The sequence below is a fragment of the Fulvia fulva genome, chromosome 1 (genome assembly GCF_020509005.1).
Source record: "Fulvia fulva chromosome 1, complete sequence".
NCBI lineage: Eukaryota > Fungi > Ascomycota > Dothideomycetes > Mycosphaerellales > Mycosphaerellaceae > Fulvia > Fulvia fulva.
This window is the reverse complement of record NC_063012.1, coordinates 4,017,451-4,031,755: the sequence shown is the minus strand read 5'-3', so window position 1 is coordinate 4,031,755 and position 14,305 is coordinate 4,017,451. Positions and strand designations below refer to the sequence as shown.

The 14,305-nt window shown below is 53.4% G+C and overlaps 5 protein-coding genes across 5 annotated transcripts; 3 read left to right on the top strand and 2 right to left on the bottom strand.

Annotated features, from left to right (window-relative positions):
* Positions 1–1,055: 1,055 nt before the first annotated feature.
* On the bottom strand, positions 1,056–2,076 carry CLAFUR5_00831 (Putative glutamate--cysteine ligase regulatory subunit; the record flags this gene model as incomplete). The annotated part of the gene is made up of 2 exons (XM_047899979.1): positions 1,056–2,001; positions 2,054–2,076. 2 exons carry the CDS (start codon positions 2,074–2,076, stop codon positions 1,056–1,058), a joined length of 969 nt encoding a protein of 322 aa, XP_047756559.1.
* Positions 2,077–4,709: 2,633 nt separating this feature from the next.
* On the bottom strand, positions 4,710–6,392 carry CLAFUR5_00830 (uncharacterized protein; the record flags this gene model as incomplete). The annotated part of the gene is made up of 1 exon (XM_047899978.1): positions 4,710–6,392. One exon carries the CDS (start codon positions 6,390–6,392, stop codon positions 4,710–4,712), a length of 1,683 nt encoding a protein of 560 aa, XP_047756560.1.
* A 258-nt stretch (positions 6,393–6,650) lies between these two features.
* CLAFUR5_00829 (AP-1 complex subunit sigma-1) lies at positions 6,651–7,479 on the top strand (the record flags this gene model as incomplete). The annotated part of the gene is made up of 4 exons (XM_047899977.1): positions 6,651–6,750; positions 6,843–6,953; positions 7,065–7,339; positions 7,447–7,479. The coding sequence occupies 4 exons, from the start codon at positions 6,651–6,653 to the stop codon at positions 7,477–7,479; spliced, it is 519 nt and encodes a 172-aa protein (XP_047755464.1).
* Positions 7,480–8,621: 1,142 nt separating this feature from the next.
* Positions 8,622–9,940, top strand: CLAFUR5_00828 (Repressor of RNA polymerase III transcription maf1; the record flags this gene model as incomplete). The annotated part of the gene is made up of 2 exons (XM_047899976.1): positions 8,622–8,627; positions 8,813–9,940. The coding sequence occupies 2 exons, from the start codon at positions 8,622–8,624 to the stop codon at positions 9,938–9,940; spliced, it is 1,134 nt and encodes a 377-aa protein (XP_047755463.1).
* A 2,778-nt stretch (positions 9,941–12,718) lies between these two features.
* On the top strand, positions 12,719–14,002 carry CLAFUR5_00827 (uncharacterized protein; the record flags this gene model as incomplete). The annotated part of the gene is made up of 3 exons (XM_047899975.1): positions 12,719–13,185; positions 13,240–13,311; positions 13,387–14,002. The coding sequence occupies 3 exons, from the start codon at positions 12,719–12,721 to the stop codon at positions 14,000–14,002; spliced, it is 1,155 nt and encodes a 384-aa protein (XP_047755474.1).
* Between the last annotated feature and the right edge of the window lie 303 nt (positions 14,003–14,305).

Genomic DNA, 14,305 nt, shown 5'->3' with positions numbered 1-14,305 from the left:
TACCAAACACTTTACACCGAATAAACCAGTCAAGGGTAAGTAAGGGTGTGAAGAGAGCTTGTGATGGGGAGTATATGAGGACTTCTCAACCATGGCCATACAGTCCGTTCATTCTTCCTATCGACCCTCAACACCAAGCCAGAAGGTGTACGTCTGCGCGAGATCACCTTCGATTTCATCTTCAACTCTAGCTCTCACCGCAAAAGCCATGTGTGAATTCACAGCGGGGACCTCTCACGCCTGCGGTCAGCTCAAATCCCCTTCCTCCTATATCTCAAGCACTAACACCATTATCAGGCCACCCACGCACCAACACCATAACACACCACTGCAACATCGCACTCCAAAACTGGACTTCATGTCCCAAACCTGTGAAGGCGGTCTTTGACACACTATGCGGAAAATGCCGTTCAAGTAATGACGATTCGATCGAGAAGCCATCGTGGTGGCCGGAGACTGTGCCTTGGAGCATTCGAAGGTGGTCTGGAAGTTCTGACGAGAAGAGGTCTGATAGTGGCCAGGAGGCATAACTTAAAGTCGGTGTTGTTGGCTCTACTATGAAGTTTCCGGTTCGGTCGGCGTAGAGATGGCATCGCTGTATTTCGGCTTGTTGGTGGTGTGGTCTAGATTTGGGATTGTCGGACTGCTAGTGTCAGTAGGGCTCCCGGTGTACTTGGGTATGAATCGGGGCTGTCGTTTGGGAGGGTCATGTCGTCTGTACACATTGTTCATTTCGTAGCACATCTACATCGTCTGCTCTTGATCTCAGGTGCCGCATATGGTCTAGTATGCTGTGTACTTGTTACCGGCGATGGGGATTGTATGGGTAATCACACACTGGTGAGAAGGTTGTGGGGCCGCGCGATGTTTGCATAGCAACGCGGGCCACGAATAGTCCTTCATGGCGGCTTCGTCGTATGGATGCGCCGGATACATTCGTAGGTGTTCCCAAGGCCGTGAGCCTCACTTGTGGAAGACATTCAGCAGGATGATCGTAAGATCCAAATGTGCTCAAGGACGGTGCGGCGACGATTCGAGGCGGATGTCCAACAAGCTCAACCCAAGTCCGCAACTGCAAAGTATCCTTTGTTCTCCAACACACCACGGTTCTTCACAACGGCAGTATATTTGACCACCCATTGCGGCTGGACCTCACCCGACAAACCAGCTGTATGGTTGCCATTGGTATTCTCCTCCCCATGTAAGCTCTTACGCTTGTCGCCAGCCTTGGACGGCTCAGAAAGCACAGCGGCACCTTCAGGTCCAAGTAGATCGCGGAGGGTGCCCCGCGGCAGGACATTTGAGCAATCATTATGAACGAGCAGCTCCACGCTCCTGCTCTTTGCCAGGCTCATCAGGTCCCTCGGCACGGAACAACAGTCTCGAAGGTTGATTTGGTCCACGGACGGCTTTATTCGCACCTTGTCCAGCAACGACTTCAGACGCTCCTTTCCAAACTCCGCAATACCAAGCCTGCCAACGAGGCCTTCATCATGCAGTGCTTCCAATGTCTTCCAAGTCTCAAGTTGTCCTTCCAGCGGTTCAGGCTCTGCTTCCACTGGTCCGCGGGTGGAGAGCTTGTCAGGGCAGTCTTCCTCCTCGTCAAAGTATATGCCAGGGAAGGAGACAATTAGGAGGTCAATGGATGGTATGTGAAGCTCCTTCAGCACCAAGTCTAGCGCCTCTCGTGTATGTGTTGCGCGAGTGTCCTTGGTCGCGCCGGGCAAATAGAAGAGCTTCACAGTGATGTCGTATTGTGCCTTCTCCTCTGCTAAGGCACTGTCGCTGAAGTCGAGAGAGGGAATTTCCAGAGTACCGTCGCGCTTCGTCGTCCATGATTGGTAGTCGACCTTCTTGGGCCTGCTGTCTCCATTGACCTGACCGTTGGTTGTGATTGCCGAGTGTTCTGCGAAGTTGGTGCGCAGCGACTCGATGAACTCGGCATTGGATTTGCTGTTTTTAGGTGATCTTCGTATGGACGAGCCGGCGCTCAGGATATTGCTGTAGCATGTCAGCGGCGGTGGGCGGCGGTCAAAGTGGGCTCGCGACTGACGAGGTACTGATGATGAGCTTCATGATGATAAATGCAAGCCGAAAGTTTCAATGGCAGCGGAAAGTTCGCTAGGGAGGGTGTGGTGTGGTCGCCGGCGCAGGTCAGGAAGACAGTAGAGGGGTTGAGCGGTTGTTAGCTACATGTACAGTGCATTGTCGGTGTGTGAAGAAAGTTGGTGCAGAGAGAACGGTGCATGTGATGTCTGATGATGATCTCGTTGGCAAGCGCATATTCTTCTGGACATAAGGGTCGGGACGATTTGGACCCTGCTTCACCAAATTAGCTAGCAACTTGATCTTCATAGACCCAGTATCTCTTCTTGACCTCACCGTCGCCAACCTCACAATGAAGCCTTGATTTTTGCTGTATAGGCCATTCTGAGGTGTAGCTATCCAGCGCAGCAATCAGCGTATCCACTGCCCTCACCGTTATGCCGGTCCTCACCACTCAGGACCGTGAGCTTATCCAATTCTTGCTCGACAGCGACTGGACCTCACCAGCAGTAGCCAAGCTGCTCCTCAACGATCGCTGAGGCTCACGCACTGCCATTTACGTGTGTATCAAGAGATGGAGTGAGTCGGGCTCCGTGTGGCCTTCGAAGGGCGGACGGCCGTGCCTGATTGAGCCGCATATAAGGGACTGGTTGTTGGATTTGATAGCGATCAAGAGCACGTATTGGTGTGAAGAGCTTGCCTACTTCATCTTCCGCGAATGGGGTGTATTGGTCCATGAGAAGACAGTGGCGCGGGTGTTGGAAAATGAGGAGTTCTCGAGGAAGGCTATATCGCGTATTGCTGAGCAGCGTGATCCGGTCGTACGCGCCATGTTCGAAGGCCTGTTACACTGCTCTTCAGAGCGTCAGTTGGTGTATGTGGATGAGACCTATTGCAGTGACAAGATAGGTTATCGCCGCCGTGGATGGTCACCTCGTGGTATGCCGGCCTACGACCCTCAGCACCTCCATCATAGCCAGGCCTTCAGCGTCCTTCCGGCCTATTCTGTCGACGGCTACCTACCGCACCCTCTGATCAAACCCGGCAGCGTGAAGAAGGTGGACTTCATTGAGTGGTTGATGCTGTCGGTGCTGCCGCAGTGTCAGCCATTCCCTACGGCGCGGTCTGTCATCGTAATGGATAACTGCGCTACCCACGACCGTGTCGATATTGAAGAGCTGTGCGCCGCGCGTGGCGTGAGGATACTGTTCTTGCCGCCGTACTCGCCGGACTATAACCCCATTGAGAAGACCTTCCGGTTGCGAAAGAGATGGATAAGGATGAACGCTAAGTTGATGCCGGTGTATGGTGAAGAAGGGTGGCAGTCGAAGTTTGAGGTGTTCTTGAATGAGGCGTGTGAGCACTAGAGCCACGGCATCAATCACTCGAACCTCTTTCGTAGCTGTCATGTACTGCAGAATGGATATGAGGACAGCGCTATTGAACCACAACTGCTATGAAGGTCTATAGGGGCGGAAAATGTAGCTACGAGTCTACTCTATAACATAGGACAATGTGTATCTACCTCACTGTCGTGGTGTTGCTGCCTTCCTGCTGCGATGTTTCTGGTCCTAATGCTGCCAGACTGGGACGGATGTCGCCGTGCCAAGCTTATAAGCCCGCTGCGGAAAGTCTCAAAACAGCTTGCACAGTGTTGCTATCTACAACGCGTGTTTTCATGTATTTCTTTTTCCCAATGTCCAAAGTAGTATCATCGGTAGAGTCTGCAAAAAGAATCGTGTCAATCGGTGCAGTATTCATGTTGTTGTCGCAATTGGTGTAAAAAATCCTGCCAGCCCGAGCTGCTGAGCTTCGCAGGCGAAGCTCAAAAGCTGGGCTGGCCGGGAACTTTGCAGTCGACCTAACAACATCATAACCACTGCACCGATTGACGCGATTCTTTTTTTATGACATACCGGCAGGCCTGATTCGACAGTTAGGAAAGTATATATAACAAAGAAATGTGCGTGAGTGTGTGTTGTCAAGGGTGCAACATTAGGACTTTTCCCCGGCGCTAGTCTCGGCTGCTTCCGAGTATCGGTCCGACTGCGATGCTGCGGCCAGCTGTGCTTCGAGTATGGCCCTCAAAAACCACCTCCAGCTGGCAGCGACAGTGAGGTGCATCCACAACACCATTAAAAATATACTGCATACGCCGTCTATATATTTCTACAATGCTCAACAACCTCCTGCAAACCGCTTGTTCATATGTGTTGTGGTTGTGATATGCGAAGCCTAAAGTTTTTCGATATCGTCCTAAGCGCATACGGGACGCATTTCGTCCAGCAGGACCCGAGTTTCCGCGACTTTCACATGAAGAGGTCGCTGTCGTCCATACAGTCACTTATCTCACCACTCTCTTTGCCAGCAATATATGTCGGCAGGTCCTTCATAACTTGACGGCGTACTCCAAGTTGTGGTATTGCTTCTGCTAACACACTGTCAGGCTCCTTCTTCATAAGCCGCAGAGTCCAGTATCCATCTCGTAGCTTCACAGTAGCCTGTTGGATAGCCGCGCCCATATCAGCGTAGCGTAGCCGCAACCAGTTACAGAAGCTTGCAACTTGCGCTCTATCGTTGAGAATAGCCTTTAATGAGGGTGGTGCAGGTGAAGAGCGGTCCTGTTGCTGAACCGGTGGATACGGCGGTTGCTGCTGATATGGCTACTGCGGAGGTGGAGGATAAGCACCGTATCCACACGGTGGAGGTGGTGCGTAGCCAGGGGGTGGATAACCGCCATAACCGAATGGCATGTGAAGTGGTGCTATTGGTGCTACTGGTGCCGTAGCCACCGGTGCAATATTCACTAGTACAGCGACAGGTGTCGGTGTATCAGGCTCGTTGTTCTTGCTGCCCTTATTCTGCTTCAATGAGGCCATCTTATGCATCTCCCTCACCTGCTCAGCAATATCAAGTGGCAGCTGCTGCATGATGACAGCGGCAGCATCAGGCTTGTTGTCGTTATAGGCTTCCTTCACTCGGGCGTACCAGTCTCGCATGTGTCCACCGAGCACGGCGTAGTGCTTACCACCTTCGACAAGACAGCCGATATGGCCGGTACTAGCACGCTTCTTATTGTTGTACTGCCGGTCGCTACACTTGTAGAGCGTGAGCAGCTTCTGATAGTCGTTACGCATCTGCGTTGTGGTCTCAAACTGGTTAACGATAGCCATGTTAGCCTTCGTGCTCTTCTTCTTATTCGGAAGCTGTGAAGCAGGTGGTGAGGACTCCTCGAAGCTCTCGTTGCTAAGCAATGGCGGCGAGGATAGCAAGTCGTGGAGAGCCTGGTTGTTCCACTTCTCTATAATCTGAATAGTGACAGTGTGCTTCGTATACACCGGAAGCAGTGGAAGGAGGTGTTCGTGCCAGTCGTCTATATCATCAAGAGGGAAGTCGTCTTGCTGTTCCTTCTGACCGTGCCGTTGCGCTATAAGCTTGCCACTGCGATCTTGCATGTGATAGTGCATACCCTTAGCTTGGGCGTGAGGCTGTTCTCCTAATCGCTTAGATGAATCCTGTGTCTTCCTGGCTTTTTTTGACCGTGTGGGTGGCTGCTTTCCTTGTGTCGAAGGTGTTGGCCGTTTACGCTGTTGCGCCGGCTGCTTTCCGCCGAGCTTGAGCGTCACTCGCGGCTGCTGAGGTGGCTGCTGAGGAGCCTGCTGAGCAGCCTGCTGAATAGCCTCAGCGGTGTCGCCCTTCTTAGCACTGCTAGCAACGGGTGTAGGGTATATTGGAAGGCCCTTTTTAGGCGCAGATCTAGCCTTCTTCGATACCTGCTGCCCACCGGTGTGAGGTGTCTGTCGCTGCTGCTGTTCTTGAGCCTGCAATTGAGACTCCAGCGCATCCTCCTCAGCAGCCTGGCTACGAGTCCTCATGTTCTGGACCAGCCCTATACACCCTCGATTCAAATCGTCTTCAGTACTATCACTGGTGATGTTGCTACTGATATATTGAGGCTCTGATTGTGTTGTCCACCGCCTGCTATCGCGTTGCAATGCGTCTTCCACAGGATCATAGGTTTGAGGATACTCTGGCAAATCCTGCTCTTGCTCTTCAGACTCGTATTCTGTCTCTTCATCCAAGAACTGCTCGTCCCACTCTTTCTGTGTATCAAAGGGTGTATCGACCGGTGGCGCAGGCGGCAGCGAGAAGTCCAGTAGGCGTTGTGTCTGTATAGTGGGTGTGGCGATAGGTGAATGACCTGGTGGAAGTGGAAGTGGTGACGAGGAGACGCGGGCTGGCACCTCAGAGGGTTGCGCAACTTGCGACAGTGGTGAATACGACGGCCTGACCGGATCAACAGATACAACAACTTCAGGCGCATCAGATGAACACTCAATGAACATGATAGGACTGCTGTATATAGAGAAACAAGGTGGTGGTGGTGTATTGCTATGGAATCTTGAAGTTTGGTGACCCCGGTCAAAATCCGTCCCGACCCTTCTGTCCCTTCGAATAGTTCTAGCAGGTGGGCAGTAGCGGGAGTCCGATGTGGGGGCGCTTTCTCCGAATCCGAAGTGCGACCAGCAGCAGCCGCAGGTGAGCAGTGGGCACCACACACAAAACTTCCTCTCGCCGACCCGTCTCCTCCGCCCAGCGCGAAGATGGCCATCAGGCATGTGTCCTCCTGGCCCAACATTCTGGCGGTAGCATGGCTGACTGTCTCCAAGATACATGATTCTGCTGTCGCGGCAGGGCAAGGTGGTAGGTCTCGCTCACGCTCTTTCACGCCCGTGGGTGTGGGTGTTGCTATTGTCGGGCGACATGTGCTAAACGACCGCCATCGCAGCGCCTAGCAAAATGGTTCACCACCCTCTCGCCCAAGGATAAGGCCAAGATCATCAAGGACGTCTCGCAGCTGGTCCTGGCGAGGCGCACGCGCATGTGCAACTTCCTCGAGTACAAAGGTATCGTCCAATCCTGGGCATCCCTCCTGCTGTGCACTCTGCTGCCTCCCGCTCAACGACGACGAGCCCAACCTCCACTTCACTTCACCTTCTGACCGACACCTGTAATAGACACCAAAGTCGTGTACCGCCGATATGCATCGCTGTTCTTCATCGCCGCCACCGATCCCACCGACAACGAACTCATCACCCTCGAGATCGTACACCGCTATGTCGAGCAGATGGACAAATACTACGGCAACGTCTGCGAGCTTGACATCATCTTCAACTTCCAGAAGGCCTACTTCATACTTGATGAGCTGTTGATCGCTGGCGAGATGCAAGAAAGCAGCAAGAAGAATGTGCTCCGTGTCATAGGTGCACAGGACAGTCTCGAAGACATGGAAGTAAGTTCTTTTGGACCCATACAGCCGGCGGTGGCCTCGAGCGTCTCCTTAACACATCGCGTCCCACACATTGTGTATCATCACCCGCTGACTCCTTGTCCTGCTAGGTCGAGGACGACGCTGTCACACGGATTGGCTGAGAAGGCTGAATCTAACCATCATGTACTTATGTATATTCTTCACTGCCAACATGACTCGAGCTGAGAACGACGATGCTGACGCTCGCAGGAGAACACGGAACTGAGCATGGAACTCGAAAAGCAGCTGAAGAGTGCTGGCCTGATGTAGCTGCCTAGTACCATTTCCTCTCGGGAAGCGGGAACAGTACGCTTCCAATACAAGGCGTTTTGTGGCGTCATTGGAACAGAGATACCCATGGCTTAATGGCTGTTGTTTTTGAAGCCTGCCATCTGTAGGTATAGCATCACCCTGCACTGCGTCAGGAAGAGCGTCAAGCTCGAGAATGAATTCATCATACTCATCATCCGTGCTTGTTCTTTGCGAAGGCTGATGTGACACGTCGTCACACCTCACCACTGACACTTGCGACACACTCGCGTTATGGGACCGAGCACATCAAGGTAGGTACTTTGTCCTTCAACGCCTTTGCAGAATGTCTGCTAAACTTCATCACCCCCAGCTTGAGCAACGACAGCTTTGGGCAACATCAGCGACTCCGTGTGGCACGAGCTGTGTGCTGGACTCCTCGTCGCCCGGCCAAGCGCAGTGTGTCAGCTGTCGCATGGGCCTTGGAGCAGTGCTCTTGAGCAAACAAGGAGCGATGCGCCATGTGTCTCTCGGTGTCGGAACGTGCTCAGGGCACTGTTAGCTGATTCGTCAGCTTGGTATCACAAACCCTGTGGTTGCACTCACGTGATCTGTCAGCAGGAAGCAAGTCCCGCCGCGCACCTCCAGGCCCAGCTACCAGCTACGACACTTCGCCTTGCGACATCACCACATCCACGACGACGGCCACCGCGATCGAAATGGCATCTATCATCAGTCCGCGCGCCTGCTAGACGCTCAGTGCGTCTAGTACCACGTCTACGCGACCGACCGGCACTCGACTGAGGAGTGCATAATCAGGCATATCAACAATCTCCGAACGACCTCTCTCACCTTCGCCGGGCGCTGTTCGAGCTGAGCCTTATCTCCGATACCATTTTGCGACCGAATAGTCACCCTACGGCTCTTTTGGCAGCTGTAACGAGGACCATCGGGGTCCTGCGCGCTGTTCGAATAGCGTTGGGAAGAGATAGCCCACGGGCTCACAACCGCAACCATGAAGGTGCGTGGCCTCAGAAATGCTGGTGGAAGCGCGTGGATTGGTATGAGACCTCTACGGACTCGATGAGATGTGTTTCGAGAGTCCTTGAGGCTCCATGGCTGCGAGCGCATCTGTCGCAAACCGCCTCGGCGCGCTCTCCACTTGGCTGACTCACATCTTGTTTATGATATGCTGACACTCTGCAGTATCTACCTGTCCGCGAGATTGACACTGTAACGAATGCACTTAACTTCTCTACGCCAGACACACACGTCATCGGCGGATGCGACATTTACACCACGAAGGCCGCCGGTACCGATAAGAAACTATACCGGAATATTGAGAACAGTCTCGAGTTGCAATATGAGTCTCTGGTCAGGCTATCTGCCTCGCTGAGCCCGCCATACCGCACAGCAAGCGACGACAGCAGCGCGAGCGAGAAGAGCGGTCGCAGCAAGCGTGGTAGAACCGCCGAGCCAGCGCCGGAGATCGATCTGTCGCGGGCATCACCTTTTGGACCACTCAGCCAGATTACGGCACGAAGAACGTTCGCCTACCTCATCGCGACCTTGAACGCATCACATCCGGACTACGACTTTTCGCACATTCTGCGGCCGTCGGACTTTCGTAAGGAGAGGAGTCTCCGAACTGTCATGCACAACATTGACAGCACATTGCAGAACCTGAGACCTAAGCATACTGCGGCGCAGAACTATCTGTCGCCGCCTTCACTGTCGCATTCAGCGCCTACCGGCATCAATAACGGAAACGACATCTGGAGCCAGAATATGTGGAAACTGATCGACAAGGAGATGGGTCTTCGGCATTGCGAGAAATATTCGTATAACCCAGAAGAAGACCCTTTCGACGGCGAGGAAGGCGCGATCTGGAGTATACACTACTTCTTTTTCAACAAGGAGAAGCGACGCGTATGCTACCTCTATCTCCGCGGATTCAGCGTGATTAGCCATAGTCCGGTACACGCTGCCACGCAGCTGAGAGCGAAGTTGGTGCCACGCAAAGTCTCCAGCTTATCAGTTGGCGAAGGCGCTGGCAAGCGCGCAAGTTTCTGGCTCAGCAGTGATTATCTGCAGCGGAGCATCGACACTGTCAGTTACGGCGAAGATGACGACGACGACGACGAGATGGTGATTGAAGGACCGGAAGACGATGAAATTGAGGTCCCTTTTATGACACTGGACGATTTGAGACATGACCTGGCCACTGGGCGGTATTGTCCCATATCTGAAGAGGACGAGGACGAAGAATGGCAGCCGCGACATGTCAGAAATCTTTCCGAGGACATCGGTGAGACGATGGAGCTTGATGACTGACCCAGTCGCGGGGACGAGCAATTGTGCATGAATACTGTAATCATTGGGCATGGCGTTCAGGGATATTGTAGTAATGCTGGTGGGCCTGGAGTTCACTAATGGCATGAAATGGGGCTAGGGAAACGTATGGGTACCCGAGCAGTCGGTGGCGCGTCTGCTCGGATGGATTATGGGACGTTGCTACGATACCATTACGCGTCTTGTTTTACTTACATGCTTCTTTTGTTATAGCATGGGATCATGAATGAAAGTCAATCCAGAATCAAAGACCCCGAAACTGCTCATGGTGCATCATACCATTCTCTAGGCCACGTGGGTTGACAAGGCTATATTGAAGATGATGACCAAAGCAGCAGAAACATCGGAACGCCCGATATCAGTGCAGCGGCGCTGTCGAATCTTCACCGCACACAAACGTACTGTATGCTGATGCAAGTGACTTTACCATTGCGCTATTGTTGCGCCGATCTTGTACGCCACTGAAGTGATACCAGTCGTCGGAAGAAGCACTGTTGCTACTGATTTTATGGCTCCAGAATCCCATAGGTGCGCATGGGGAGTACATCTGCGAAGACATCCGTGAAATCGAACAGAAGGACGCGAGTGAGGATGCAGCAATGTCAACAAGGAACAAATTACACGAGAGAAGCAGCCGGGGGCGAAGCCGCGGCAGGCTGGGGGCTTGTCCTTCGATTGTGGACTCCACTTAAACCCTATCGAACACAACCATCTGCATTGTACTTTTCAATCCGGCTCACTACATTTGAGGACCTTGGAACCATCGGTCTCCATAGCCGAGCAGTATATCCGCTCAGCAATGGCCATTGAAGTGGAGAAATAAGAGTCACAGCAAGCACAGCACTTACACACAGCCCCGGCCGGCTACTGCGCATTGAGGCGCATACCGCGTTCTGCCTAGCTTTCGCCCTGATCATTGACCGCGGGCGGTCCCTCGTGAACTACAGTAGGCGGCTCATCGTCTTCGATTGGTGGATACTATGCGCGAGCCCAGGCATTCGTACATATTCAGCCGCTGTCTGGCGTAAAAATTGACCAGAATTGATGACTGAGGCCTGTTAAATGAGGCCGCCGTGTGCTCGTGCATGCAAACAATTGCACATAGCCCCTTGTGGCAGCTTTGGACATAGCCTCTGTGGATTAGTGCTTCGGTATGAGGTGGGCTTGACTTTTGATGTATGACTTTCCGTGGACTTGGTGAAGTTATTGTTTCTGCTGATTGATCTAATACTATTCCCTATTCTTGCCTTCTATCCCTCGCCATTGTTCGCGCCGGTTGTGACCTTTGTGGTTGACACGCCAACAGAGCAGATCAGGCCTTCCAGAAGAGCTACTTGAAGCTCACTCCGCTTCAGGTTCAATCAGAAAGTGACTGCGACACATACAGCGAACTTGAGCGAGACCTCCGGCGGCTACAACCTCCGCCAGAGAGTACACCACTTGAACGCGACTTGAGAGAGTCAAATACCGCCGCAACTTGCCTTCACGCACGTGCATCAAAATCCATACTCAAAACTCGAGAGGTGAGACAGCGCGATCCGATGCCACCAAGACAGGATGCTAACCGCGTCCAGCTTTACAGAAAGACTCGACCATCCCATCATCAATCAGAAGCATGGTCCACAGTGGCTGAGACATCCACTTCTTGAAGCACTTCCACATCGAAACTTCATCAACCAGTGAGCCAGTTGCACGCGCACCGTCTGATCCCATTTGACAGATCGGTCTTGATGACTCAAGGCCTGCGGCTCTCTGCGTCGACAGCCTCTTAGTGCCACTGGCCGAGCATCTCAATCGCACGGATCTGGTTAGTCTGCCTGCGACACTGAGCTCCTGTATCAGGCAATAGCTGGGCTGCGGAGGGCCATTCGCAGCAGTCTCGGCCGTCCACGGACTCGAAGCACTCTGCTATGAGCGGACACGTTATCCCTCTTCGTCCAGACATCTTCTGACCAGCACCTGGATCTCAGTCGCCAGGCCTGTATTGCGGCAGTCGAGACAGCCTGCCGAATGTCCGAAAACGCTCGCCACACCCGCGACACCAACAGTAGAGACCAAGTCCGCTTCGACGAGCAAGGCAACATGATCGATGCGCAGGGCGGCGTCATGGTCCCGCATCATGTGGTGCATCAGTATCTGTCCAGCCGGCAGCAGCAACAACAACAACGGTACTCGATGCACACGTCGGATGTGCAGTTTCGAGGTGAGGATGGCGAGATGTCGAGGTCGCATACATTCAGTGAAAGAGGTCGGCTCACAGGATCGCTCGGGATCGGTGCGACCAATCAGCAACGCCGAGCCGCTGAGCCACACCATTCGCACCTCTCTTCTCCATCCTCGCCTTCGACGCCTGCTGGCCGTGAGTCACTAGCCAGCCGAATCACTCTGCCTAACGGCCAAGCCCAAACAGAAGCACATGACCAGCAGCAAGCAACGCGCCATCGCCCGAGCCTAGCCATTCCGCGTACAAATACCAGCAACGAGTACAGCGTGGCTGCGCCTGCGCCTGCATACTCGGAGACCGCGGCCGGACTGCTCGCTAACTGGTTGCCTCAGGACGCCTGTCACAACTTCGACAGCACCTTTCCAGCTGACAGCAATCTTTCATGGTATCAGCTTGCGACCAGCGCATCTGGCCCGCCTGGGCTGCATGATCAGTCGCCACTGCGGTCGCGGGAGCCTTTGACTCCGAGCATAAGACTCACCTCTCCGGACGTTGCGGGCGCACAGCCTCAGGACACGAGCTTTTCCACGTCACCTATGCAGTCTTTGCCACCTTATCCGTATACCAACTATCCAGAGCATAATCCAGGTCATTTGAGTCCCCAGGCGACATACCCCATGCCTTCGGAACCACCAGAGAACATGCAGACTCCAGTGTCGCCGGTGAGCGCGCAGTCTCCTCACGATCCAACGATGGCCGACCAGCAACTACATGTATCGCGCAAGCGGTCGCATTCAGAAATGTCGCAATCGGACACTTTGACGAACGCCATACTACAACAATCGCAACCGCAGACACAGACGCAGACGCAACCGCATAGTCGATCTGGATCGGTTGCTTCTCAACTAGGCGCATCGCCAAATGGAGCCAACGAGGATTTCGCGCCTCGAGGCTCGCGCGCTTTCAAGCGAGGCGATCCGCCCATGAATGACCAAAAGAAATACATCTGCAATTTCGCGGAGGAATGCGCCGGGCAGACCTTCGACCGGAAATGCGAATGGAGGTGAGTGCTAATGCTACATGATAGATGCGGTGCGCGATGCTGATCATTTCGCAGTAAGCACATGGACAAGCACGACAGACCGTATCGCTGTGGACACGCATCATGTGCCAAACTTCAAGGATTCACGTGAGTAAAACTGAAGGGTGCTGGGCATCTTCGCATGTCTGAGACATCTGCTGACCTTGTACCGTTTGCTTCTAGGTATAGCGGTGGCCTTCTTCGTCACGAGCGTGAAGTCCATGGGAAACATGGAGGACCGAAAGCTGCATTGATGTGTCCGGTACGAGATTGCAAGCGTCACTCAGGGAAAGGCTTCACGCGGAAGGAGAACCTCAACGAGCATATGCGTCGCGTACATCCTGATGTGGATGCAGCCTCGCAACCTTCGCAGCCCATGCTACTCAAACGGGACGCCACAGATATCACAATAGGCACTGAAGACGGCGACACGCCTGCCTCGATAGGCGGCATATCGGAGACGATTGACCAACAACAGGACCACTACGCGGCGCCTCCTGCCGCGAGTAATAAACGGAAGCGGTCACTGGCTGGGGAATTTCAAATCGACTTCACACCAGATCACGAGCTTGAGCTCAAACGGCTTCGCCAGCTCGTTCAAGATCAAGAAGAACGGATAAGACTGGGCGACGAGCGCATAAAGCTACAGGACGCCAACGCTATTCACTACGAGAACAGGATTCAGGAACTGGAGGGACAGGCCGCAGACCAGGCGGAAAGGATCTCAAGGATGGAGTCAGAACTTGCCGAGGCGAACATTAGAAGTCAGCTGGCCAGCGCGAATAGTGCGGTGCAGTAGTCTGTTCCAAGACGTGAGCAGGGCGTCGATGGGCGTTTGGGCATCGTGTCGAAAGTTGGGCACTGGGTGATGGTTTGACTGATTCTTATTTGTCGATGCCTGCTGTGGTCAGGCTGAAAATTGTCCGCTTCGCAGCTCAATACCCCCAAGATCGTTCTAGAGTGTACCCATAGATGCATTCGTATGTCATCGATTACTACGTGTCATTTCCGTATGATGGAGCAAGTCTGCGCTGGACATGGTCACTTTATGCTTGAGCTGAAGTGCTTTTCGTGATGCAAGGCTGCCTGAGGCCTGATATCT